This window comes from Zootoca vivipara, chromosome 2 (assembly GCF_963506605.1).
Source record: "Zootoca vivipara chromosome 2, rZooViv1.1, whole genome shotgun sequence".
Taxonomy (NCBI): domain Eukaryota; kingdom Metazoa; phylum Chordata; class Lepidosauria; order Squamata; family Lacertidae; genus Zootoca; species Zootoca vivipara.
This window is the reverse complement of record NC_083277.1, coordinates 54,676,574-54,701,412: the sequence shown is the minus strand read 5'-3', so window position 1 is coordinate 54,701,412 and position 24,839 is coordinate 54,676,574. Positions and strand designations below refer to the sequence as shown.

The 24,839-nt window shown below is 47.6% G+C and overlaps 1 protein-coding gene across 1 annotated transcript in view; it reads left to right on the top strand.

The window, feature by feature from the left end:
- The window catches only part of SEMA3B (semaphorin 3B), a 53,922-nt gene that overhangs the window by 15,479 nt on the left and 13,604 nt on the right, over positions 1 to 24,839 (top strand). Inside the window, exons 2-7 of the mRNA XM_035106003.2 lie at positions 2,147 to 2,287; positions 10,300 to 10,457; positions 13,736 to 13,798; positions 22,492 to 22,611; positions 22,743 to 22,836; positions 23,949 to 24,068. Coding sequence (XP_034961894.2) covers positions 2,200 to 2,287; positions 10,300 to 10,457; positions 13,736 to 13,798; positions 22,492 to 22,611; positions 22,743 to 22,836; positions 23,949 to 24,068 — 643 coding nt within the window. The 5' untranslated portion in view covers positions 2,147 to 2,199. The remainder of the gene's footprint in view (positions 1 to 2,146; positions 2,288 to 10,299; positions 10,458 to 13,735; positions 13,799 to 22,491; positions 22,612 to 22,742; positions 22,837 to 23,948; positions 24,069 to 24,839) is intronic.

The following is a 24,839-nucleotide window of genomic DNA, read 5'->3' as shown; positions in this document are numbered from 1 at the left end:
TTCAAAATATAGTCCGCCCCCCCACAAGGTCTGAGGGACAGTGGACCGGCCCCCTGCTGAAAAAAGTTTTCTGACCCCTGATGTAGGACTTAATGGCCTATTCACATTTATTTTTAAAATTTGTATGCTGCCCTATACCTGTAGATCTCAGGGGGGTTCACAACATAAAATTGCAATATAAAAAACAAAATACATAATAAAAATAAGAACAAGAGACCTGGTTGGCTTTCATCCAGTCCACGACGGAGGCAAGACAGTGGGCCAGCATACCCACTGCCTCACCTGCAGATGCAAAGGAGAAGTGGAGATGTGTGTCATCAGCACATTGCTGACAACGTACTGCAAACCTCTTGATAACCCCACCCAGCGGCTTCATGTAGATGTTAAACATCATAGGGGATAAAATTGAGCCCCGAGGAACCCCACACTGTAGTCTCCACCGGGCCAAAGAACGCTCCCCAAGCAACACCTTCTGGACCCCAAGTAGGTCCAGAACCACTGCCACCCGCCCTTAACTCAGACATCCTCTCAGAGGGATACCATGGTTGATGGTATCGAAAGCCACTGAGACGTCAAGGAGGACTAACGGGGGCACATTTTCCCTGTCTCTCTTCCAAGAAGAGGTCATCGTACAGGGCGACCAGAGCAGTTTCTGTGCCAAAACTGGGCCCAAACCCTGACTGAAATGGACCTAGAAAATCAGTTTCCTCCAAGAGTGCCTGGATCTGGTCCGTGACCACCTACTCAAGAACCTTGTCCAGGAAAGGGAGATTAGCAACTGGCTGGTAATTAGATTTTCGAAATCCATTCGATTTTCCAAACCATTTGCACATGAATCCTCTCACCAAATTATTATAGGAGTGTAATAATCACAAATCCCATGTGATCAGGACCTCTGCAATCCTGTGAATGACAAGGTTATGAAATCCGGGTTTCTCTTCACAGCAAATGACCAATCTCACTTTCCAGTGGCATATCCACATATGTTATCTTGCTGTGGGAAACATCTTATAAGAAGGAAAACATATTGTGTTTTATAGGCACTGGGTGCCTTCTAAGATCAGTGCAGCACTAAGCACAAATTGCCAGGGGGGCAGTTTAACGTTGTTGTTGTTTTTGCTAGGAAACTCTGATGAAGTGGATCATAGTCCAGGAAAGCTTATACATTTGATAGCCTGTAAGGTAAAACAAGATTCTGTTTTGTCTTGAAGTCAAGGACATCTTACTACTATCCACTAGGAAAAGTAGTTCCCTACATTCTTAGCACTGCTTTGACCATTTGATGGAGTACCCAAACAGGGAAATAGTATTCTGTACGAGATCTAAATAGGATGCCATCTCTTTTCTGTTGATGACCCTGAGCCTGAATGTTCACACATTCAGTGCCAGCCCTGAGTTACTGTCTGTAAAATCCTGGTGCTGTTCAGGTCATGGCCACATTAATGAATTAACTAATCAATACACCACTCACATACCAAAATGGCTTTTAAGCGGTTTCTTAGCAGCCATATCCTTGTATAAGTAATTGATTCGCCACCAAAATATGACGTGGTTCTGTGCTTAATGGTACCAAGAAGTACAGATCTGAAACCAAAAGGTCAGAAGTGCATCTTGAAAATTATGATTAGAAGGGGGGGGTACCAGGACTTTGGGCTGAGAGTTGCATAAAGTAGCTAAATAAAATACAGAAAAATAAGTTGTGCCAGCAGTTGTGGAAGTCCCCCCTCCCTCTCTCTCTAATACACAGGGGTCCCCCTCTCTCTAGTTTTATACCCATAGCAATCCTGTGAGGTAGATTAAGCTAAGGGATAATAACTGGCCCAAGGTTACCCAGTAGCACCATGGCTGAGTGGGGATTAGAACCCAGGCCTCCAGGGCCATAGTCTAGCCTTCCAACCACTGTGCTACAGTGGCCTGCACCATAGTAGAGAACTTTGGCTGCATTTCTGGATGTGACTTGACAAGCAGAAACCTGGCAGGTGGGTCTGGGTGGAGATCAGCGCTGGCTAGATGGGTCTTTCCCTTTCCAAGGCAGGCTGAGGATTCCCCCGCTCCTTCTCCCACTTATCCTGCGGGGGGGGGGGGGGCTGCTGCTGTTGTAACCCGATCTGGCAGACAATCTCACTCTTGCTTCTCCGCCTTTCAGCTGCCAGAGGTTCAGAGTCCAGCGCCTGCAGAGGAGAAGAGGCAGCTGCTGCTATGATCCAGGCACTGGTGCTCCTGTTGCTGGCTGGAAATGGAGCCTCGGCTACCAGCACCAATCCGCGTCTGAAGCTCTCCTTTCATAGTAAGGCGGACATCAAACAAACAGAGGGGATGGATGAAAAGTGTGTGTGTGTGTGACATTTTCAGAGGAGGTGTGAACCAGGAATAGGTGTTACAGGGGACCTCTAGGGTTTTGAATGGGCAGTCCTCCATAGGTGATGAGGCCATCAGTAGGATGTTATGAACAATGTATTTCCATAGAGCAAAACTCAGAAAGACAGGTATTGAGGTGGTAAGCAGAGAAGCAGAGTTTATGTTTGTGGAGGGAAAGGGTGACAGCTACAAATATGTTATATACTGAGCGTTTCCATCTTATGATGCCCACCTTGCTACTCCTTCAGGGCCCTACCTGCCTCCTATAACATAACAAGTGATCTTTACAGAGACACACAAGGTCATGGAGAGCTGTGTATTATTATCCTGATGCTACTAATTGTAGCTGGTGCACTCAGTGTCCAGGATGTGCTAGGACTCAAGTAAGGAAGTGTGGGGCATTTAGAAAGGCACACTCTGTTGCTATCAAATCAGGAAGAGTTCTGTTCTTTCAATAGTGAGATGAAAATGAATCTTCTTCTTCTTCTTCTTCTTCTTCTTCTTCTTCTTCTTCTTCTTCTTCTTCTTCTTCTTCTTCTTCTTCTTCTTCACACTCATGTGTAGCTAGAGACTCAGTTTCCTTAAGTTTGCAACACTGCCTCAGATTTATGTGCTGGTGTCATTGAGATCTGGCTCTGATCCCATATGTTGTGGGGATGTGTTTCTTTCAAGTTTAAGAAAGAGATGCATAAGGACTGCCTGATTATGAACACTTGGGGGGAGGGAAGCCAAAACAGAACATTTGTTCATGTCTATATAACACCACAAATTAAGTGACCGAGCTAGTACTTTACAAGTTTTAAATGACCAGAAACATTCTGATAAATATTTGATAATGGGCCACAGTACAAGTACTTTTCTTTTTTTAAGTAAAGGACTAGACAGATTTTTGGCTAACAGACATATTAAAAGGCTGTTAACCAAAATACTCAGATTGTATAGTTTAGGAGTGGGCTATTTCTCTGTATGTTTTCATCTAGAACCCCTGTGGTACACCAATGGATTTTAATATATGAAGTAAGACAGCATGATCAGGATTTCTTAACATTAAGGCATATAAATTAAGCTTTAAGCAATCCTGAGCATGTGCTCTTGCTTAAAAACATATAGAGCCCCTAGCTGAATGAAACAGGCTTTTTTATTATGTATTTTAATTAGTGAAGGTTTAATGCTCTGATGGAATTGTTATGGAATATTTTAATTTCATGTGTGGATTTTCTGTAGTTGCAAACCGCTTAGAAGCCATTTGGACATATACCTAAGTAGTATACAAATTAATAATATTACCGTATTTTTCTATGTATAACACGACTCCATGTATAAGACAACATTTCCCTGCTACCGCCGCTGCACCAGCCCTTGCTTACTTAGCATATTAACCAATGTATAAGACGACCCTCAATTTATCACAAAAAATTCAGAAAAAAGGTTGTCTTATAAAATACCCTGTTAGTGTTTGAGAATGCTTATTTTCAAGTATCTGGGAGTGTTTCAGCTATTAGATCACAGGTCCCCAAACTAAGGCCCGGGGGCCGGATGCGGCCCAATCACCTTCTAAATCCGGCCCGCGGACAGTCCGGGAATCAGCATGTTTTTACATGAGTAGAATGTGTCCTTTTATTTAAAATGCATCTCTGGGTTATTTGTGGGGCATAGGAATTCATTCTCCCCCCCCCAAAAATATAGTTTGGTCCCCCACAAGTCTGAGGGACAGTGGACCGGCCCCCTGCTGAAAAAGTTTGCTGACCCCTGTATTAGATAGTCTGTTAGTATGATAAATAGACTCTGTGCTTATGTGAAATAAGATACAAAAGCATCTCTTGCTAAGAGGGGAAGAAATTCTTTCACACACTCAGAGGTGATATCATAGAACGTTGCCCTGGAATGGACCACAGAAAGTTGTCTAATTCATTTGCTTGATTTTTAAGGAAAAGCAGATTCGACAAATTGTGTCATTCATTGTTGAAACATCTGGTAATGAAGCCGTACAATCATCATACCTTTGCTAGTTTCTGGGTCTACGCCGCATGCTTTACAATTTTTCAAACATTTCCTTTACTATACCCTTACTCTGCAAGGTTTCCTTTAATAAAGCATTAGATTTCTAGGATGTAGCAGATGTCACGGTGCAGTACCATGGACACTGGGTACATTTTATTCTGCTGAGAAATGGATTCTACCAAAGTGTTATCCTTTGGTAGGGTTCTTTTTGGCATCCCCTTTTACAATGACAAAGCAGCGCTAATGCATTGAGAGCCAGACTAGACTAGTACCAGATTTTTCTACCACTGATGGCAGCAGTGTTGGTGGAGCACTAGTCAGAGTTGCTAGCACAGGTGCAATCTTTAGGGAAATTCTCTCTCCCAAACACGGCCACACTTTCTTATCTTTTGGCAGCTGGCCAAATCTAATGACATGTTGGAACGTCTCATCTTTTGAGTGATTTCTAAAGTTGCTAGGCTGCAGCTTTAATTGCCAAGTTACCCCTTATGAAGTCCTTGAATGCTCATGGCCAAGTCCTTGCAACAGTGCGTCACTTGGATTGCGAAGGGAAGGGAAGGGGTGTCCTGCTTGTGGGAATAGAGGTTGGGAACGAAGTGGTTGGACTCCCAGCTCCCATCAGCCCCAGCCAGCATGACTAATGAGCAAGGATAATGGGAGCCATAGTGCAGCAATATATAGAGGGCCACACATTTCCCACCCCTAGTGTTTGTGGTACAGGAGAAAAAGGGAGAGCAGTTAGGTTGCTTTGAGGGAGTGATACGCAGGCCCTCCTTTTGGAGCATTCTGGATGTGTTTGCTCTTATTCTTATTACTATTCTTATTTATGTTATCCTCATTTATTTGTTGCTTTCCACACACAAAAATCCTCAAAGCAGCTTATAGTTTCATAACATACACACGAAGCATCAATACATTTACAAGCAATGCGTCAAGAAAGGCAATAAAAGCCAACTTTGATCTAAAAACAAAGTCGCTCATGCAACAGAATTATAAAAAAGATCATTCCTACCCACCCAATTAAAGAATGTAAACAATGAATTAAATGAAAATCATATACTGCGGTATGACCCCAATGAAAAAAATAAAGGCCTTGGTAAATGGGAGTTTCTGTGTAGGAATGCCTAAAAACTGACAGCAATGGCACCAGGCTTTTTTCCTGGGGAGGGCAGTTGAGAAAGGAGAGCAAACCATGGTAGAACTCCATTCTCACATTACCACCCTCCTCAGTGGGGACACATTAGTGATTTTGGTGCAACCAAAACGAGGCAAAGCTCACCAGACTTCTTTGATCCCTCAGCCCCCAAGCAGCAGTAACTGCTGTCATTGATCACTCACTGAGCAGCACCATTCACCTCTTAAACAGCTGCAGTGTGGAACATCCAGACGGCAGGGTTCATTAGGCCCAGCCAGGGTCCTAATCTTCCCCAAGAGACAGTTCCCTGGAAACTGTGCCCACCTGCCATCGTATGTGATGCCCAGTGTGCGGCAGATAAATACTGAATGCAGCTGCAAAGGAGCAATTGGGAGCTTAAAGTGCACTTCTTATTGTTCCTTGGCAAGTGGCAGTGACCCCGCTGATGAATTCTGACAGGAACTGCCTTTGAAATTGTCTTTTTTGCAGGTGGTTTTGATCCAAACAGCTCCTGCAACTGAACAGTTTCCACCCGCAGACCAGCTTTGTCTTTGTTGGAGTGCAGAGGGGAAATGTCTATTTACAGGTGTAGTTTGAATCCAAATCACACCTGCAAATGAACAAAGCAAAGGCTGTATGTCAGCACCACATAGACAATTGTTGTTGACAGCAAGCGCCTTTGATGTCAGAGGGGTGGCGCTGCCACTTGTCCAAATGGCCCATGTGAGATAGGAAAGTGAGGATCCAGCCCACCAGCTAGATAAATTTAGTCACCCTCACGCTAAAATATCTAAAACTGGAGACTGGCATTTTTAGCATCAAAAGAATATGAAAATAACTATGTGCTGCAGTTAAAAATATGCCAAACAGTGGAAAAGGCTATTTCTGCTTCCCAAGCAGACAAGACAACGTTCTTTTTCTTCCATCCTCATTGACATCTTTATTTTCAACCTATTGTTTCATAAAAAGCCTCTACTGAATTTCCTATGAGTGACAGAGAAAGCAAGCTGGCCAGCTTATCAGTTCACCAGGGATTAATGTGATTAAAAACCAATTCTCAAGAAGGTGCTAGATAAAGTGTTTCCTTGTCTCCCTGCCACACTCCTGCACTCCCTTTCCTCCTCTGTGTGCTAGTTCCCTTTCTCTGCAGAGTATGAGGAGGAGAGGTGAAATGTAAACATACAGGTAGAACACACAGGTGTGTGGCTGCCTGCCTTGCTGGCTAGCCAGGTGCAGAGCCTTGTGTTTCCATGCAAAGAGAAGCAGATGTGTAGATTTTGAAGGTCACAGTCAATGAGCTCACCACAATTTCAATTTGGCTTTAAATAATCGATGTAGGGGCATGAGAACGAAGCCTCCTTCCAAAGCAGGACCAACAACTGGAAAAGGCCATGATAGCCTGATTTTTGCTGCTGTGAAGACTGTGCTCATTAGCTTCTTCTCTTGCCAAACCCAGCACTTTGGTGTGGGCTCTGAGGCTTCATTGCATTGCACACGTGGAACTCCTTGATGGTGGGGACTCTCCCATTCATTTCAGTAGAGGGACATGCAACCTATGGTTATTGTTGTAAGATTTCTGATCCGTCCTTCATCATAAGGCCCCAGGGGAGACTACAACAATGTTAAAATACAATAAATCAGTTAAAACAAGCTACAATCAAAAGAACGTGTTGTTTTTTGCCATAAGCCTGCGTGCGAAGCCGGTGGCTGCCAGTGTTCATTCAAATATTTTACGAAGGGGTGCGATATTTTGATATAACATTGTCCACATCTGATGCACTGTTCAAGGCATGCTCCCTTATTGTCAGTTTTTCAAATAGGGCCATACGTTGTGTTGCCATCGTGAGATATGTAGGTGTTCAAGTCCTTTCCAGTTCTGTGCTCTGAGTAGTTGTTGTTTACATACCCTCCAACATTTATCTGATGAAAACAGGGGCATCCTGTTCTATTACTACTACTACTGCTACTGCTACTACTACTACTACTATTCCCCATCTGACTGGGTTACCCCAGCCACTCTGAGCAGCTTCCAAATTATATACGGTAAAAACAAAATAAAACATTGAACATTAATAACTTCCCTGTACAAAGCTGCCTTCAGATGTCTTCCAAAGGCTGTATAGTTACTTATCTCCTTGGCTCGGGGGGGGGGGGGGTCACATAACTCCATACCCTCCAACATTTCTCTGATGAAATAGGGACATCCTAAGGAAAAGTGGGGCATTCTGGAATCAAATCAGAAATGGGGATGGCTTCTGTAAACCTGGGACTGTCCCTGGAAAATAGGGGCACTTGGAGGTTCTGTGTTTAAAGCAGATAGGTCAGGAAGGGACATGCAGGACTAGAGCAAGATAAGGGGAAGCAGTTGTGCTAAGCCAGGCCAGCTCAGGTTTTTCCATGCCCATCTGTGGCCCAGCCAGAGGTCAATACCAAGCCGAGGAGGAGGAGGAGGAGGAGGAGGAGGAGGAGGAGGAGGAGGAGGAGGAGGAGGAGGAGGAGGAGGAGGAGGGAGATGGCATGGAGAGAAGGCCATGTTGGTTGTCTGGTGCTGCTGGACTAGAAGCAGACTCAAGCAGACTCAAGCCAAGGAACATGGAAGTGGAGGGGGGAGGGGTGGGGTTGCAGATCAGGCCGTGACCTCCCTCTGGACCCTGCGCACCCTATGCACCCGACATGGGCAGCAGCTCATTAGCGAGTGGGTTGCTCCCCTGCCAGCCACTTTCTTCCCCTTCTCCACAATGGCTTATTTGTTCCTGCTGCCGAAAGCAGATTAGGCTCTCTGCGGAGAGAAAGGGCCCTTTCTCTGCGCAGATGCCTGTTGTGCTGGGAGATTAACGTCACACTGTTGTTGAAGCTGCTAACCTGTTAAAGCTGGTGGAACAGATCAGGGACCGGGCTTGAAAGGTGGGTGTAAGAGGACACAGGCCACAGACGGGGTGGGGGTAGGGTGGGAAGACGAAATCGGCAGAAGCCCCTGACCACCACCCAGCCTACTCCCCGCTCAGTGCTTGAATGGTCCACAGCCAGAGCAGGTTCATCAGAAACTTGAGGCTTGGGAGTGTCTACAGGACACCACCTGCATTTCCAGATGTCAGCAGCATCCACTGGAGCACCGAGGCTGCAAATATGCATTTTCAGATCTGTCCCCCCCCCCACCACCACCACCACGTAGAGTGGTACCTTGGTTGTCAAACTTTATCCATTCTGGGAGTCCGTTTCACTCCCAGAACCGTTCAAAAACAAAGGCGCGGCTTCCAGTTGGCTGCGCACCTTTATCCATGCGATAAAGGTGAAGGTTCTTTCACTCATGTCTCTGTTAACTTTCATGTACTGTGATAAGCATAGTAGCTCCATGCTGTTGCTTGGCCACAAAGTTCATACATGGGATAAATGATGGTTATCATTTCCTCCAAAATAAGCAGACGTAAGATGGGGCTAGCTAGTTCAATTGTGATTTACCTTATACTCTGACATCTAAGCAACGGGTGTGGAAATCTCCCACACAGACAAGAGTAATTGGGACACCAGCATAACTGACAGGAGACCAGTGTTCCAAGTCTTGGCTCTTCAGATGACCTTTATGTGATCTTGCCCAAGCCAAGGCCTTCCCTCTAGGCCTCTGAGCTCTCTACACCTTTCTGTTTGTTCAGACTGAAAGTTTATTGGAGTAGGAGAAGGACTCCCTTATCTGGCTGCACACATATAGCAGGCTTTTATGGGCAGCACAATCATAATAACTATGTCATCATATGAGCAGAAGGGATATCCCAGTATCCTTGACTGCCAGAGGCCTTTGGACTACAAGGGAGTGTCAGGAAGAGGACTTTTAAGGATGCCATCTCTCAGATAAACTCAGGCCACATCCACACATTGTATTTAAAGCAGCATTATGCCACTTTAAACAGTCCCCAAGTAATTCTGGTGCCTGTTGTCTTTGTCCATGGAGTTTTCTTGGCAAAATACTGGAGTGGTTTGCCAGTTCCTTCTCCAGCAGGCAGTGGAAGCCAGGAGTGCCTGGCGTGCTCTGGTCCATGGGGTCACCAAGAGTCGGACACGACTAAACGACTAAACAACAGCAACAACAAGTAATTCTGGGAACTGCAGTTTGTTAAGGGTGCTGAGAATATATGTTTTAATAAATTAATTAAATTTTCAGATTTTGGAGTTTACAAACGTCAAACAACCAAAACAAAAAGAAAATTCCATAAACTCCCATGGACTTCCCTCCTCCTCTTTGTGGGTCCTTATGTTAACTTTTTTCCTCCTGCAACTTCTCTATTGATCCAATTCTATTAAATCTCCAGTATAACCCTTGTCATATCCCTTGTTATGGTTGCTGATAATTGTTAGGCGACCCCTTTCCCCTCTCAAAGAGCTGTGATTCCCAGAGTGGCTTAAGTCAATCCTTCTTCCCAGGGAACTCTGGGAATTGTAGCTTTATGAGGAGAACAACTCTCAGCACTCCCAACAAGCTACAGCTCCCAATATGGCATTGGGGGAAGCCATAACTGCTTTAAGTTGCATAAACATCCTCTGGAATAGGGAAATGGCCACGTTTAACAGAGTGCAGCTTTGTTTGTTTATTTCAGCATTTATGCCTCTCCTTTCAATTCCTGAATGCAGTTGTAACAATAAAAACCAATTTAAAAAGCAGAAATCAAAGGATAATTGTTAGGACTTCACTTAGGTGCCTTATGCTGTATTCAATTGACTCCAGCTGATTCTCTCTAACTTTGCGACTACAGATGGAGTTGCGCGTAACATGCAAGTGATCGTGGTTCATCTCCCTCCTTTTTCTTCTCCAGATTTGCGACTGCGCCACGGACTGCGCACGTATGAGCTGGAGCGCTCCTGCTGCTATGACTCACTGCTGCTGGATGAAGAGAGGGGACGGCTCTTCGTGGGTGGGAAAAACTACCTGGCCTCCCTGAGCCTAGACAACATCAGCAAGCAGGACAAGAAGGTAGCCTGGCTCTGTTTGCCTGGGACTTCCCACCACAAATGGGGCAAGGGTATGGGTTAAATCACAGAGCCTAGGGCTTGCTGATCAGAAGGTTGGCGGTTCGAATCCCCGCGACGGGGTGAGTTCCCGTTTCTCGGTCCCTGCTCCTGCCCACCTAGCAGTTTGAAAGCACCTCAAAGTGCAAGTAGATAAATAGGTACCGCTCCGGAGGGAAAGTAAACGGCGTTTCCGTGCGCTGCTCTGGTTCGCCAGAAGCGGCTTTGTCATGCTGGCCACATGACCAGGAAGCTGTACGCTAGCTCCCTCGGCCAGTAAAGCGAGATGAGCACCACAACCCCAGAGTCTTCCGCAACGGGACCTAATGGTCAGGGGTCCCTTTACCTTTACCTTTATCTGGACATGAGACCCATTATTGTAAATCACCCCAGAAATTCTGAACTGAAGGACAATATGGAAACTTTGGGTGGTGTTCCACCAAGTTTTACTCAGAAGTTAATTAACCTACTAAGTTACCTTTGGGATGCAGGTGGCGCTGTGGGTTAAACCACTGAGCCTAGGGCTTGCTGATCAGAAGGTCGGCGGTTCGAATCCCTGCCACGTGGTGAGCTCCCGTTGCTCAGTCCCAGCTCCTGCCAACCTAGCAGTTCGAAAGCACGTCAAAGTGCAAGTAGATAAATAGGTACCGCTACAGCAGGAAGGTAAACGGCATTTCTGTGTGCTGCTCTGGTTCGACCAGAAGCGGCTTTGTCATGCTGGCCACGTGACCCAGAAGCTGTACGCTGACTCCCTCGGCCAATAACGCGAGATGAGCACCGCAACCCCAGTTGGTCACGACTGGACCTAATGGTCAGGGGTCCCTTTACCTTTACCTAAGTTACATTCATTCATTTCAATGAGTAAAACTTAGCTGAATACTACCCATTTAAAATAAATGATGGCATTGGGTTGTACCTTACGCTGGTATTAATGGGCAGAAGATAATTATGTCCAGTATTTTCAATGGATCTGCTTTGAGTAAGACACCAATATTGGATGCAATCAATAGAGTTATTATGTTCTCTCTTCAACTCCCTCCTCTGCTCCTCAGCCTTTAGTAGTGCCATTTCCCCGCTCGCTCGTCATGACAACAGATCCCGCATTCCAGACTCCTCTGTGAAATCTTCTATAATAAACTTCCCTGTTAATGGAGTTGGAAAGAGGGTGGGTTGAGGCTGCTGACGCCCTTACCGCTGGGCTGTGGACGAAAGCCGCATTCCTAGCCCAGCAGGGGAAACTCTTAGGGAGCACAATGCAGCCACCGCCAACCCTCTGCTCCTGGAGCATTTGCACTTCTTTTGCCGGTATGGCTGGAAGAGGGGGCATAATTCACTAGCAGAGCACATGCTTGGCATGCAGAAGGCCCCGGGTTCATTCCCTAGTATCCACAGGCAACACTGGTTACCTGTCTTAACATCCTGGAGAGCTGCTGCTACTATCAGTTAGTGTACATGACTCAATGGCCTGACTCAGAACAAGATAGTTCCTGATATTCCTTAGATCAGTGGTCCTCAACCTTGGGCCTCCAGATGTTTTGAGACTACAATTCCCATCATCCCTGACCACTGGTCCTGCTAGCTAGAGATCATGGGAGTTGTAGGCCAAAAACATCTGGAGGCCCAAGACCACTGCCTTAGATGACACATAATGGCTGTCTGCTCTGCTGTCTGATTTCTTTGCACATAGTGAACTAACGGTTTTGTGGGGCAGGTTTGGTTTCCTCAACATGTACAAAGCTTTGCACCATGGCCGCTGAAGTGGCAAAAGACTTACAGGCTGTCTTTCCCTTTACTACTTTGGTACCTTGGGTTATGAACTTAATTTGTTCTGGAAGTCTGTTCTTAACCCGAAACCGTTCTTAACCTGAGGGACACTTTCGCTAATGGGGCCTCTTGCTGCCACCGCACCACCGGCGTGTGATTTCTGTTCTCATCCTCGAGCAAAGTTTGCAACCCGAGGTACTACTTCTGGGTTAGCGGAGTTTGTAACCTGAAGTGTTTGTAACCTGAAGCATTTGTAACCTAAGATACCACTGTACAGGGTAGTATATGGTATATGGGTGTGGCATTGTTCCCATTTGCAAGGATCATCGGATCAAAGCTCATGAAGCAAGCACTAAAGGTAAAGGTAAAGGTAAAGGGACCCCTGACCATTAGGTCCAGTCATGACCGACTCTGGGGTTGCGGTGCTCATCTCACTTTATTGGCCGAGGGAGCCGGCGTACAGCTTCCAGGTCATGTGGCCAGCATGACTAAGCCGCTTCTGGCAAACCAGAGCAGCACACAGAAACACTGTTTACCTTCCCGCTTGGAGCGGTACCTATTTATCTACTTGCACTTTGAGGTGCTTTTGAACTGCTAGGTTGGCAGGAGCTGGGACTGAGCAACAGGAGCTCACCCCGTCGCAGGGATTCGAACCGCCGACCTTCTGATCAGCAAGCCCTAGGGTCTGTGGTTTAACCCACAGCGCCACCTAAACTCAGTAGAAATGAGGGTCAGAATAGTGGAACACACAGATCCAAGGAGTTCATTTGCAGTGACTCCTAGCATGGCATGCAAAGTATCCCCCACCTTAGCCCTCTCCCTGGGATATCAGCCTTGCAGTTCATCACTTACATGAACCTACCCAGGCCTTAAAATCGGCCTCTAAGGCCCTGCCCACTGTGAGGAGCCAGCAGACTGGTAGATACTAGAGACAGGGCCTTTTCAGTAGCAGTATAATATCTTTGGGACTTTCTCCCAGGGCCTCCATCTTTTCTGTGTTTTGAACAGATTGTAAATGCTTGTTTCAAACTGCATTATATTAAGAGAGTTTTAAGTGGCATTTTAAATTCCTTTAAACTGCTGGTGTTTTAGGGTATACTTTTGTCACCAGAGTGTTTTATTTTGATTTTTTAAAAAATCATTGTATGGTTTTAATTATCTTTTAAAAGTTGTCTTTGCCTGGAAGGGTGGTGTAAATAAACAGGAGCTATAAGGCCCACCGCTGGCTTTGTACATTGCTCTACGTCCCATTCTGGGGGGAAAACTCAAGTCTCAAATACCAAGGAGACAGGTGATGGACAGTGAATAAAGGAAGCCAGGAACATTACAACTAAGGGTTGGTTAAACAAAAAAAACTATCAGCATTTTTAGCAGCATTTGACTAACTTCAAGTGTGATGAATGACTATGCTAGGAGCCCATTTCTTAAAATACAAACATATTTTGGCAAATGATCTTTTCCTTATCTTTGTGCTCACAGATTTACTGGCCAGCGCCTGTGGAATGGAGGGAAGAATGCAACTGGGCAGGAAAAGACATCAATGTAAGTGACCCATTTGGATGGGGAGGGAAAATCCTTTGCTCAGCCCCTATGTGAGTCAGGGCATAAAACAAAGAAGGATAAGAAGCACCGGGAGACCCCATGTAAGTCGCTTGCTTTCCAGAGCGAACATTTCAATTGACTCCTCATCAAGCAGGACACGGAGACTTCTCCGAGTTGTCCGACCACGATGAGCTGAGGCAAAACTGATACCCGATAGCGGCCTCCCCCTCCCAGTTATTCACCCATGACCCTTCATTGCATCTTGCTGTTTTCATTGAGCATCTTGCTGGTTTCCCTGTCTCTCCTTGGCCTCACAGACAGCACCATCATGCCCCAGCCCTGGGAAGAGGCCCCAGGAGGCCTTGGGAGTTATGTTGCTGTGAAGGGACCGGTTAGTGCACTTAAGAGATTCCTGCTTAGCTGTGACCCATCCTGACCTCCCAGGAGATAAGAGGAGGGTTCCCACCATTTTGGCAGGAGCAGAGATGAACCAGGACACAGCCAGATTTTGCTCCTTGATAACGTTGGGCCAGCAGCATGAAGGGGTCTCGGTCACCTTGGCTATAATTCTTACAGGTTGTCCATGGAGGGAGCGGTGCTGTGTCAAGCCCACTGGCAATGTGAGCTTTGTAAGCTGTTGGGTTTCTCTCCCCTAACTTTGGAGAGCAGTCTTGGGTCACCGTTTTCTTTCAGGATTGCCTGGTCAATTTGGAAGTTCCCATTGAGGCTGTTTGGCTCAGCTCCCAGTGAAGGGCACGAGAGGACAAAGGGGCAGCCCCTTGGATTTTGCTGGTCTCTGCCCAGAATACTGCTCTAAGCCCTGAAACAGTATATGTAAGCAAAGTTTGCCCTCATCCAAGAAGGTTGAAAGAGGTAGGCTTTGAGGGCTTTAGGACTGAGACCTTGGGCCCACCCAGCTGACTGTAATTTTGGAGACTCATCCAGACTTCCTTTTGTGCCGTGTTTCTAGGCACCAGTCTGTGCTTTTAAGTTCCATTACCGAGCAGTTTTTTGGGGGGGTTGTTTGTCCTGGCACTTTCCCAGGGAAAACCTGTGTTTTTCTGCTGAATTGGATCAAACGGCAATTACGTTTTCCCACAAGTTGCCATTTGGTAAAATGTGGGTTTGCCCAGGGAATGTGCCGGGACAAAAGAACAAAACAAAAACACTTGAACATGGAGCTTTTTAAAGTGTGACCCTGTGCCTGGAAAGTGGCACAGAAGAAAGGCTGGGTGAGCCCTGAGTGCGCAGTTTCACTCCTTCTGATCCCCACAGTTGAGAATCCATGCAAATATTTCAACAGCTGGTGGGGTTGATGTGACAGAAATAGGACCTGTGTCTTTCATGCAACTGCCTTCTCCATTCACCCCATAGATCCTCGAGGGGAAGTGAGACTTACCTTTCCCCACTGCTCTTGCTTTTGCTTCCGGTTAAGGGCTGTGGGATAGGACAGTTGAAATCCTAAAGGGAACTCTGGCACTATGCACTGTTATGAATTGCTGTTGGTACTTTGACCTGGTGCAGAATGCCATGAAAAAGTGTGATGTGGTCATGATGACCTAATTCCTGTGGTTAATTATTTGCATGATGGACAATAGCCTAGAGTGGAATCAAGCAAAAGTGTTCTACGCAGACACTGAAAGCAACTCTTTGAACAAGGCAAAGGAAGGATTAGCAACTTCCTGAGTCAGACCATTGGTCCCTCTAGCTGAGTTCGGTCTGCAGCAGCGGTGGGGAACCAGTGGTCCATCAAGGTTTACTAGACTACAACATGCTGGCTGAGTTGGAGTCCAGTAACACCTGTCTGACCACAGGTTATCCACCGTTGGATTGCAGGGACTGGCAGTGGCTGTCCAGGCTTTGAGAACAGGGATATATCCCAGCTGAACTTACATTACAGACCTTGAACTTGGGACCTTATGCATGCTTAACATGTGGTCTCCCACTGAACGATGGCCCTTATTTATCATAGAGGAAACAGGCCTAGAGAGATGGCTCGTTTGCCAAGAGTTAATGGAGCTAGGAGTTTTCAGCAACATGGCCACAGTCAGGAAGATGTTGGGGTGGGGGGATGAGGACCAGTGTCAGTACAAGAGCTGACCTGTGTCCCATCACTCTTCTTTGAAGCAGAAGCAATTTGCTGCAGAACCACTGTGGCTGAAGAGCCACAGATGCATCAACAAAGCCAAGAACTGAGCCCCAAGGCTTAGTGCTATATTCAGCCACTCCTCCCCAGCTTTTGTTTCGGACACAAGCACCACTTACCCTGTTGAAGAGGGGTGGGGAGATCAGCACTTCTGTGCTGTACTGAGCAAGAGTGGGCTGTGGGGCTTCCTGAAAAGCAGCTGGTGGGAGGAGGAGAGGCATTAGCAAGACACCTCTCTCTCTCTCTTCCTCTCTCCCCCCACCCCTCTCTCTGATGGTTCCCTGTCTCCTTTTCTCTCCCTGTCAACAGCTCTCCATATTCAGGCTGCTTTATCCATCAGGGCAAAAGGCCAGGAAAACAAAAAGTCCCAAGGTTGTTTTTCTTCCTGGGCTTGCTCAAGAGTGATGATAGGGGCTGTAAGAGCCCCAGGCTTGTTTACTCAAGACCAGCCCAGCAGTGGGTGGGTAGGATGCTCTGCAAATGGTTTAGACCCCAAGGACTGCTTTGGAGATGACATCTGTGTGCATGTGTTTGTAAGAGGGGGAGAGAGGGAGAGGGAGACTTTGAGCATTCCCCACCCCCATCACAACTAATAAATCCCCCGAAGTAACAAACCCAGCACTTCCAGCTACTCTTATATGCTGGCAGATTTGCAGGCTTTCAATCGTGTGAACATCACACGCACGATTGTGCCCTTTAGTAGAGTATGTGCCTAACCAGTGGCAGTCTCATATTAAATGAATCAGGTGCAAAGTGTGGGAAGACCCAACCCAATTTTTTCTCTCTCCATTTTAAAAGGAGCAGCATATTCCAAGCAGAGAGCAAATCTTACAGGGGGGGGGGGGCATCTTCAGAGAATGGGAGTAAATAATGGGGGACACCCCCTTTTGTTGTGCAAATCATTTTAGAGGCAGAGCAATTGTCACCAGAGTGCACAAAAAAATCCCCATATATACCGAGCTGTGAAAATGAGCATGTGTAAGAATAGACTTAGTCTGGTGCGCAGGCTGCAGAGAAGAAGCTTGCTGGCTTTAATGGGACTGGGAAAGGGTCCAGGGCTCATTGGAGCTTAGCTGTCTTTATGGTTGGAAGTTCATTTAAATTCAGTGCTACAGATTGACGTTCGCAGTCTAGGTTAAGCATTAATGGAGCATAAGCTGCGAGATCACACTCTTGCCTTTCCATCTAAGTAGGAGTTAAGCGGGGAAAGCAGAGCAGGTGCTAAGAGGTTGGCAACACTGTGGACTCACCCACATTTACCTTTTGCCCCACAGTTTCTAGGCTTTAAGGCGCCATATCTAAGTCCTTTTTTCCCCCCTCGGCACTTTCCCCCATGAGAACCTTCTCTTTAACGCTGAGTCAGAACAAATGGCAATTTCCCATTTGCTCCAACTCAGTGGTAACTCAATGGGTTTTCATGGAGACAGCACCAGGACAAAAAAAGAGGGGGCTAGGTCATGGCGCTCTAAAGCATTGACTTCTACCTATAACAGCACAAAAGGAAGTCTGGATAAGCCCTAAGAGAGAGCAGCCGGGGGGGGGGGGTCTGAAGGACATAGGCTGTGTTCACACCACAAAGCACATGGCATTCACCTAAGAATCTCAGGAACAGTAGTTTGTTGATGGTGCTGGGAAATGTAGCCCAGTAAGGAGGAAGCTACAATTCCCAGAGGAAGTAATGTGCTTTCAGTGCATCCTCTTCTACCACAGTAGTTTCAAAGTCACTCTCCATCAGCGGCTGGCTTTTGCTCAAGAACCAGTTTTCATCCAAGTCAAACCCCTGGTCCTTCTTTCTCAGCATTGTCTGCAGCAAGTGGCAGCAGCGAGTCAGCATTTCAGGATTGTGCCTGGGACCATGGGCTTGCAAAGCATGTGCTCTAGTGCTGAGCTACCAGCCGAACTTGCAACCTGACCCAATTCATGCCGAATTCATGGCGTTGAGAGTCCGCTGCTGCTTCCCAACCCTATTCTTGTATGCCCGTTGCATGCCACAAGGGCCATTTGCCACATTATTGCTCCCTAGGGCTCGTCATCTCTGTGACAGATGGCTTGAAGAAGGCAGGCATGGGGAAGTTCAGCAGACACTCAGTGGCACATGTCCAGCCTCTGGAAGAGCAGTTGAGAAAGCAGGGAACATATGGGAACATTTGGCCCATGACTGATGCATTGATCCATCCATGTTGCATCTGGCTCATTTCCCTTTCCCATTAGCTGGACAGCCTAAATAAAGGGGTAAGGGAGACCAAACCCTTTCTATAGATCAAGTATTATTCTGAAGTTTCAGTTTTCCTTGGCCCAAGAAAACAAGCTCTCAGATGTTGTCTTCCCCAGGGGGAAAGGCATGCACCTGGATAGCTTTTCCAGATCATATGGGGAGGTTTTGACCATAGAAAAGGCACAAGTGCAAGGTGGCATACTGATGCCACTATTTGCAACGGCAGACTGCTAGATTTCTGTAGAAGGGCCATAGCTCAGGGCTAAAGCATCTGCCTTGCAAGCAGAAGGCCCCAGGGTCAAGCTAGGCATCTCCAGGTAGGGTTGGGAGAGACTCCTGCCTGAAATCCTGGAGAGCCACTTCCAATCAGTGTAGGCCAGGCATCCCCAAACTGCGGCCCTCCAGATGTTTTGGCCTACAACTCCCATGATCCCTAGCTAACAAGACCAGTGGTCGGGGGAGATGGGAAATGTAGTCCAAAACAGCTGGAGGGCTGAAGTTTGGGGATGCCTGGTGTAGGCAATACTGAGCGAGATGCTCCAATGGTCTGACTCCTGTATAAGGCAGTGTCCTATGTTCTTAATCAGGGATAGCATTGATTGCAGAGAGTTCCCCCAGTTACCCAGCATTTAACTCTGTCACAGTCACTTTGGTGCAGACGAACTGGGCGAGTGAACAGGAGAGTTTTGTGTGCAAGAGGCGAGGAGGGTCTGAGCCTGTTGATTTGGGGGTACGTTTATGTTTGAGGCTCTTTGTTTTTTCCTGACTTGACCCAGCAGGGGTTGGATTAGGCCACTCATCAGTGGATTAGGCAATCAGTGCCTAGGCTCCCTTGTGCCCTTGGCAAGGAGACATGGATGTAGCCAAGGGGGGGCAGGGAGGGGCAGCTGCTCCCTCCATCAATAAAAATCAATAAAAATACATAGCAAACTGAGGTTATGCCCCCTCTCACAAAAGACCTGCCTCTCCCCAACAAAAGGCCTGCCTCCCCCCAACAAAAATCCTGGCTACACCCCTGCAAGGAGATGTATTGGTGTGGAGAGGCTCAATCTTTTGCACCTCCCATGGGCCTGTGCCCTTGTTGGGGGCCAACCTAGCCAGCCCCTAGGTACACCCCTGGCAGTCACCTGGGGACTAGTGTTGGGTGAGGCAGAGAGGCCCAGCAGGTGTGACCTTGTACAACAAGCTGGATTACAGTAATGTAGGACAGAGGTTTCTAAGCCGCCACTGCCCCACATCCTCCTTGTGGGCAAGCAAGAGGCATGATCGCAGTTCCAAGAGCTTCTCCACCCCTGGGTTAGATAACTGCCAAGGTCCTTTCCAACTCTGAAAGTCTGTGGGAGGAATTCTGATCCTTCTGTCAGTGCAAGTATTTCTGCTTGCCAGAGAGAATGTTCTGGGGGTAGATTGCAAAGTAGATTGAGGGGACTCATGAGGGGAAGAAAGAGGGGAAGCCCCGTGGCACTGTACTGGCTTCTGCTAACAGGCCAGGTTGGTTAAATCCTGTGATTCTAGGTGCATGACTGTTGGGCTTCGTGCCCTTGCATTTGCTTTTATAGTCACCCATACCCCCAAATTATTATCTCGCAGGCATTTCAGTTACTTCCAGTATTTAATCTTATCAAGCAAATTAGCCTGTGCTTGGCCTTGGCTTTCATTTTTACACCTGATCAGTCACTGATAATAGCATGAAGAGCTGCTGGAAATCTTCCCATGATTTGTCTGGCGTTTGTTATATCCTGCTTTATGGCCATTGCTCCATCTTATCTCCCCTTTCCTTATCCGAGCCTTCTTTCCTTTTGAAACTGACTTTGCACAAATGCCAAAACTTTCCCACTGACAGGGGAATTCCATCTTGCAGAATTCCATCTTGCAGAATTTTGTCTATTCTAATATGCCTATTTCACACATTTTGGGAGCTTCCTGGATCAAATTTATTGATGGGTATATGGAGGCAATTCCTTGATGATGATGATGATAATGATGGTGGTGTTGGTGTTGATGGAACCAAACACTTCCGAATTCCAGAGGAGTGGGTGTATGTTGCATGTGTGTGAAAGGGGTTGGGAGGTTGGGGAAGGCAGGCAGAAAACTATGAGGAGTAAACCGAAGGCAAAGGAAAAGAAAGGAAAGTGATGACTCAACTACTCTCTTGTAAGCACATCTGGCAGGACCCCTCCATGCATCTTTCCTGCTTTTGAAGTTTGCAAACCACTGAAACTCCAAAGCTGAACACAGAGCCAGTGATCAGGCTGAACTCTGGCCCTCTCAATCCCAATGCAGCCCTTTCAGCCAGGGTTAGTTCATGTGGTGCCTGCCAGATGTGACTGGGCTACGACTCCCACCATCCTTGGCCATCGACCAAGCTGTCTGGGGCTGATGGGAGTTGGAGTTCAAGAACACCTGGCAGCCACCATGTTTGTTCCCCTTGCTTGAAGCATTGCTCTGGGATCCAGGTCCCAGGTTCAGTTCCTGGCGTCTCCATGTAGAGCTGGCATGATCTGCTGCCTGAAACCCTGGAGAGCCACAACCAGTCATTGTGGGCAATGCTGAGCTAGATGGGCCAGTGGCCTGTCTCAGAGTGAGGGAGCTTCCTGTGTCCCCCTGGTTCTGTGCTCCCTCCTCCCCCCTCTTCCTCTTTTGCATGTAGGTCTTCCTTGCTTGCTGCCATTGCTACTTGTTTGCTGAGCCTTGCCTGGTCCCCACCCACTGCTGTTGGCCACATGTGGAGTGGCTCTTTTTAGATTTTTTTTTGCCTTGCCTGCTTAGGCCAGCTTGTTCTCAGTTAGCCTTCAAGAGAAGTCACTGAGGTGCCTGTCTGTCTTTTGCTGGGGGCTGCAAGGTGCCTGGTGGTGTTGCATGGGATCCTGACTCCCCCCCCCTAATAGCTTGACACTCCCCTGGGGCTCCTGTAACAAGAGGGCATCACTTCTGCCTGAGTTATTCCAGACATTTAAATAATCAGCCCACTTTCTAAGGGGCAGAAGTGATCCATCAGTGGCTAATTGTGCTCAACAGCAAGTCAAACAGATGTTCACCTCCTGACAGGCCCTGAAAGGGAGGGGCTGCTGAGGAGGCTTGCTTTGTAGGAGGGAGGCAGCGGCTCAAACAGGGGTCTTCTGCAGCATGAGCAGGGGTCTTCGTGTCTGCAGGTGACAGGCACAAAGCCTCACCTCTCAAGCTTAGTGTGATGGAACGTCTGCTTCCTACGGTGCCCTCTGCCGGGAGGTGAAATGTCCAGAAACTCCCAGTGCACCAGGGACAGTACGGCACCCCCATTCCTTCCCGCCCAGTGTGGGAAATGCTGCACAGTCCCAGAGGGAAAGAGAGGCTCCCACATGCTCTGGCATCTCAGCAATGTCAGGGGAGGCTGTCCAGAGGCAGGGGAAGGACCCACACTGCAAATGCCTGAACCACAGGCCAGCAAAACCTATGTGCTGCTCTTCCTGCGCACACCTTGCTGTGGCCTCTCCTCCTCCATTCCCAGCTTGGCCTGCTCCACAAGACATTTCTGGCAGCAGAGGATCTGAAATAAGGATCTGGGTGGGAAGTTGCAGATAGGGATGCGAGAATCATTTTTGCATTCCTAACAGCCCTTAGCAGCTCCCTTTCTTTGAGGTCTAGCTCCGAGGGCCTTCTGGCGGTTCCCTCACTAAGAGAAGTGAGGTTACAGGGAACCAGGCAGAGGGCGCTCTCAGTAGTAGCACCCACCCTGTGGAGCGCCTTCCCATCAGATGTAATAATAATAATAATAATAATAATAATAATAATAATAATAATAATAATTTATTTATACCCCGCCCATCTGGCTGGGTTTCCCCAGCCACTCTGGGCGGCTTCCAACAGAAAAATAAAATAATATAATCTATTAAGCATTAAAAGCCTCCCTAAACAGGGCTGCCTTCAGATGTCTTCTAAAAATCTGGTAGCTGTTTTTCTCTTTGACATCTGACGGGAGGGCGTTCCACAGGGCGGGCGCCACTACCGAGAAGGAAGACATCTGAAGGCAGCCCTGTTTAGGGAAGTTTTTTATGATGTTTTATTGCGGTTTTGATATCCTGTTGGAAGCCGCCCAGAGTGGTAAAGCCGCCCAGAGTAATAAATTATTATTATTATTATTATTATTATTATTATTATTATTATTATTATTATTATTATTTAGTGGAGCTGCTGGTGCCTCTGTGTTGTGCCCATCTCTCTCCTTATGCAGCATCTCAAGCCTTTGAGCCTGCAGGCATCTGGCTGGTCACTGGAAGCACAGGGTGCTGGGCTAGGTCTTCTGCAGGCACCCCCTGGGCCCACTCCATAACTGGCCTCGCTCTTCTCTTGCAGGCCGAGTGCATGAACTTCGTCAAGATCCTGCACCTCTTCAACCGGACGCACCTGTATGCCTGCGGCACTGGGGCCTTCCACCCCATTTGTGGCTTCGTAGAAGTTGGGCAGCGTGCAGAGGTGAGCCAGGCCTGGAGGTTCATTGGGTGGTTGAGAGCTGAAATGAGGGAAGGCAGAGGCAGGAGAATCGCTCAAGCCCCAGGCTCTGCTCTCTGGCCTCTCGTATTGGCATGTCCCTCCTCCCTCTCCAGGACTCTGTGTTTAAACTGGACCTGCAGAACTTAGAAGATGGCAAAGGCAAGAGCCCCTATGACCCACGCCATGTGGCCGCTTCAGTGCTGGCAGGTAAGGGACCAGGCCCCGCTGCACAAAATCTAGTGATAACTCCATCCCTCCCCCTTGGAGGGCTTTAAAAGAGGAGGGTAAGTTCGTGGAGGATGGGGCTGTTGGTGGCTACCAGCCACAATGGTTATACACTGATTCGATGGTCGGAGGAAGCAATGCTTCTGAATGCCACTTTCTGTAAGCCACAGGAGAGGAAAGTGCTGTTGTCACTGGCCTCTGGTTGACTCCTATGAGAGCAGGATGCTGGACTGGGTGGGCCATTGGCCTGATTCAGCAGGGCTCTTCTTATATTAGAATATAAGAATAAGAATGTAAGAATTACAGAGTGACTGTGTGGGATGTCCAAAAAAACCACAGTCAGCACTTCCCAGCCGACACAGCATACATTTAAAGAAGAAGAAGAAGAGTTTGGATTTGATATCCCGCTTTATCACTACCCTGAGGAGTCTCAAAGCGGCTAACATTCTCCTTTCCCTTCCTCTCCCACAACAAACACTCTGTGAGGTGCGTGAGGCTGAGAGACTTCAGAGAAGTGTGACTAGCCCAAGGCCACCCAGCAGCTGCATGTGGAGGAGCGGGGAATCGAACCCAGTTCACCAGATTACGAGCCCACTGCTCTTAACCACTACACCACACTGGCTCTCATCCTCTCTGCCAAAAGAATAATTGGAACTGCCGTACATGGAGCTACAATTCCCAGCACCCTTTACAGTTCTTTAAATGTATGGTGTGCATGCACACGTTGTCTCATCCAAGGACTCATGAGTCCCTAAAGCTCTTTCAGCGTTTACCAAGTGGAGACTGCTCTCCATCCGATGTGGGAACAGCTTGCATCAGCCAGCACTATGTGCTGAGGACGCCACTGCTGGTGGCACATTTTCTTTTGGCTCCAAGCAACTTCTGAGCAAGGCTCCAGGAATGGCAGCTGCTGCCTCCCGGCTTGCCTGCGTGCCTGGCTGTACAAGAGCTTTCCTCCCTTTAAAGAGCGGAGGACATTTCAGGGGAGATGAATCCTGCACACGGTACCAGAGGAAGAGCACCTGGCACATGTTCCAGTATACAGATCCCATGATGAAGCCTTTTAACCTCTCTTCTCTTTCTGTGGTGGCCAGGTGAAGAGCTCTATTCTGGGGTGGCTACTGACCTGATGGGCCGTGACTTCACAATCTTCCGCAGCCTTGGCTCAAGGCCCTCTATCCGCACGGAGCAGCATGACTCCCGGTGGCTCAACGGTTAGTGGGGGAGGGGGAGGGCGTACCCAGGGATGCAGAAAATGGGCTTGGAGCAGAGTGGGCTGCATAAACAGTGATTCCCTTGCCCTGTCCTGCTGTCCTTTTTCTATCTCTGAATGGATCACTGGTGTTGGGAGCGGGAGAACATGTTCCTTTAAGTGCCAAGGGAAACTACAGTTCCTTAGGACTCTTGTTGGTTCTGCTTCTGAGTCTTTGTCACTTATGAATGGAGGCTGCCATCTAGTGGCGAGGGCCTGATTGGCAGCTTCCTGACCATTGAACTGCTGACTAACCACCAAGCTAGACAAGAGGTGTTTAGGATTTCATCTTTTGTTTTCGTTTACAAATTAGCAGCCCCACAGGGCTGCGAAGCAGCATTCTGGGAGAAGACCTCTACCCCCTTTCCACTTGTGGCTTTCAATGACCTGAATGCCCCTCCCAAATACATCCGCACTATATATTTAAAGCACATTTGTACCATCTTGAGAACTGCAGGTCATCCTCCCAGAGGTGTAATTCCCAACACCCCTAAACAACCATTTCCCAGGATTCTTCAGGGGAAGCCATGAGCTTTAAATGTGCCATGTGGCAAAGTCTTCTCTGGACAGTGGGGAGAGAGAGGGTCCTTCTGTGTTTCTGTCTTCTTTACCCTGTGGGAGTGAAAAGCAGCTTCAGAAGATGATGGTGGCAGTGATTATGATAAAAAAGCAGGAGGAGAATTAACAACCCCCACCCCACTGTGCCTCAGTCAGATTCCCTGCTACACTCATG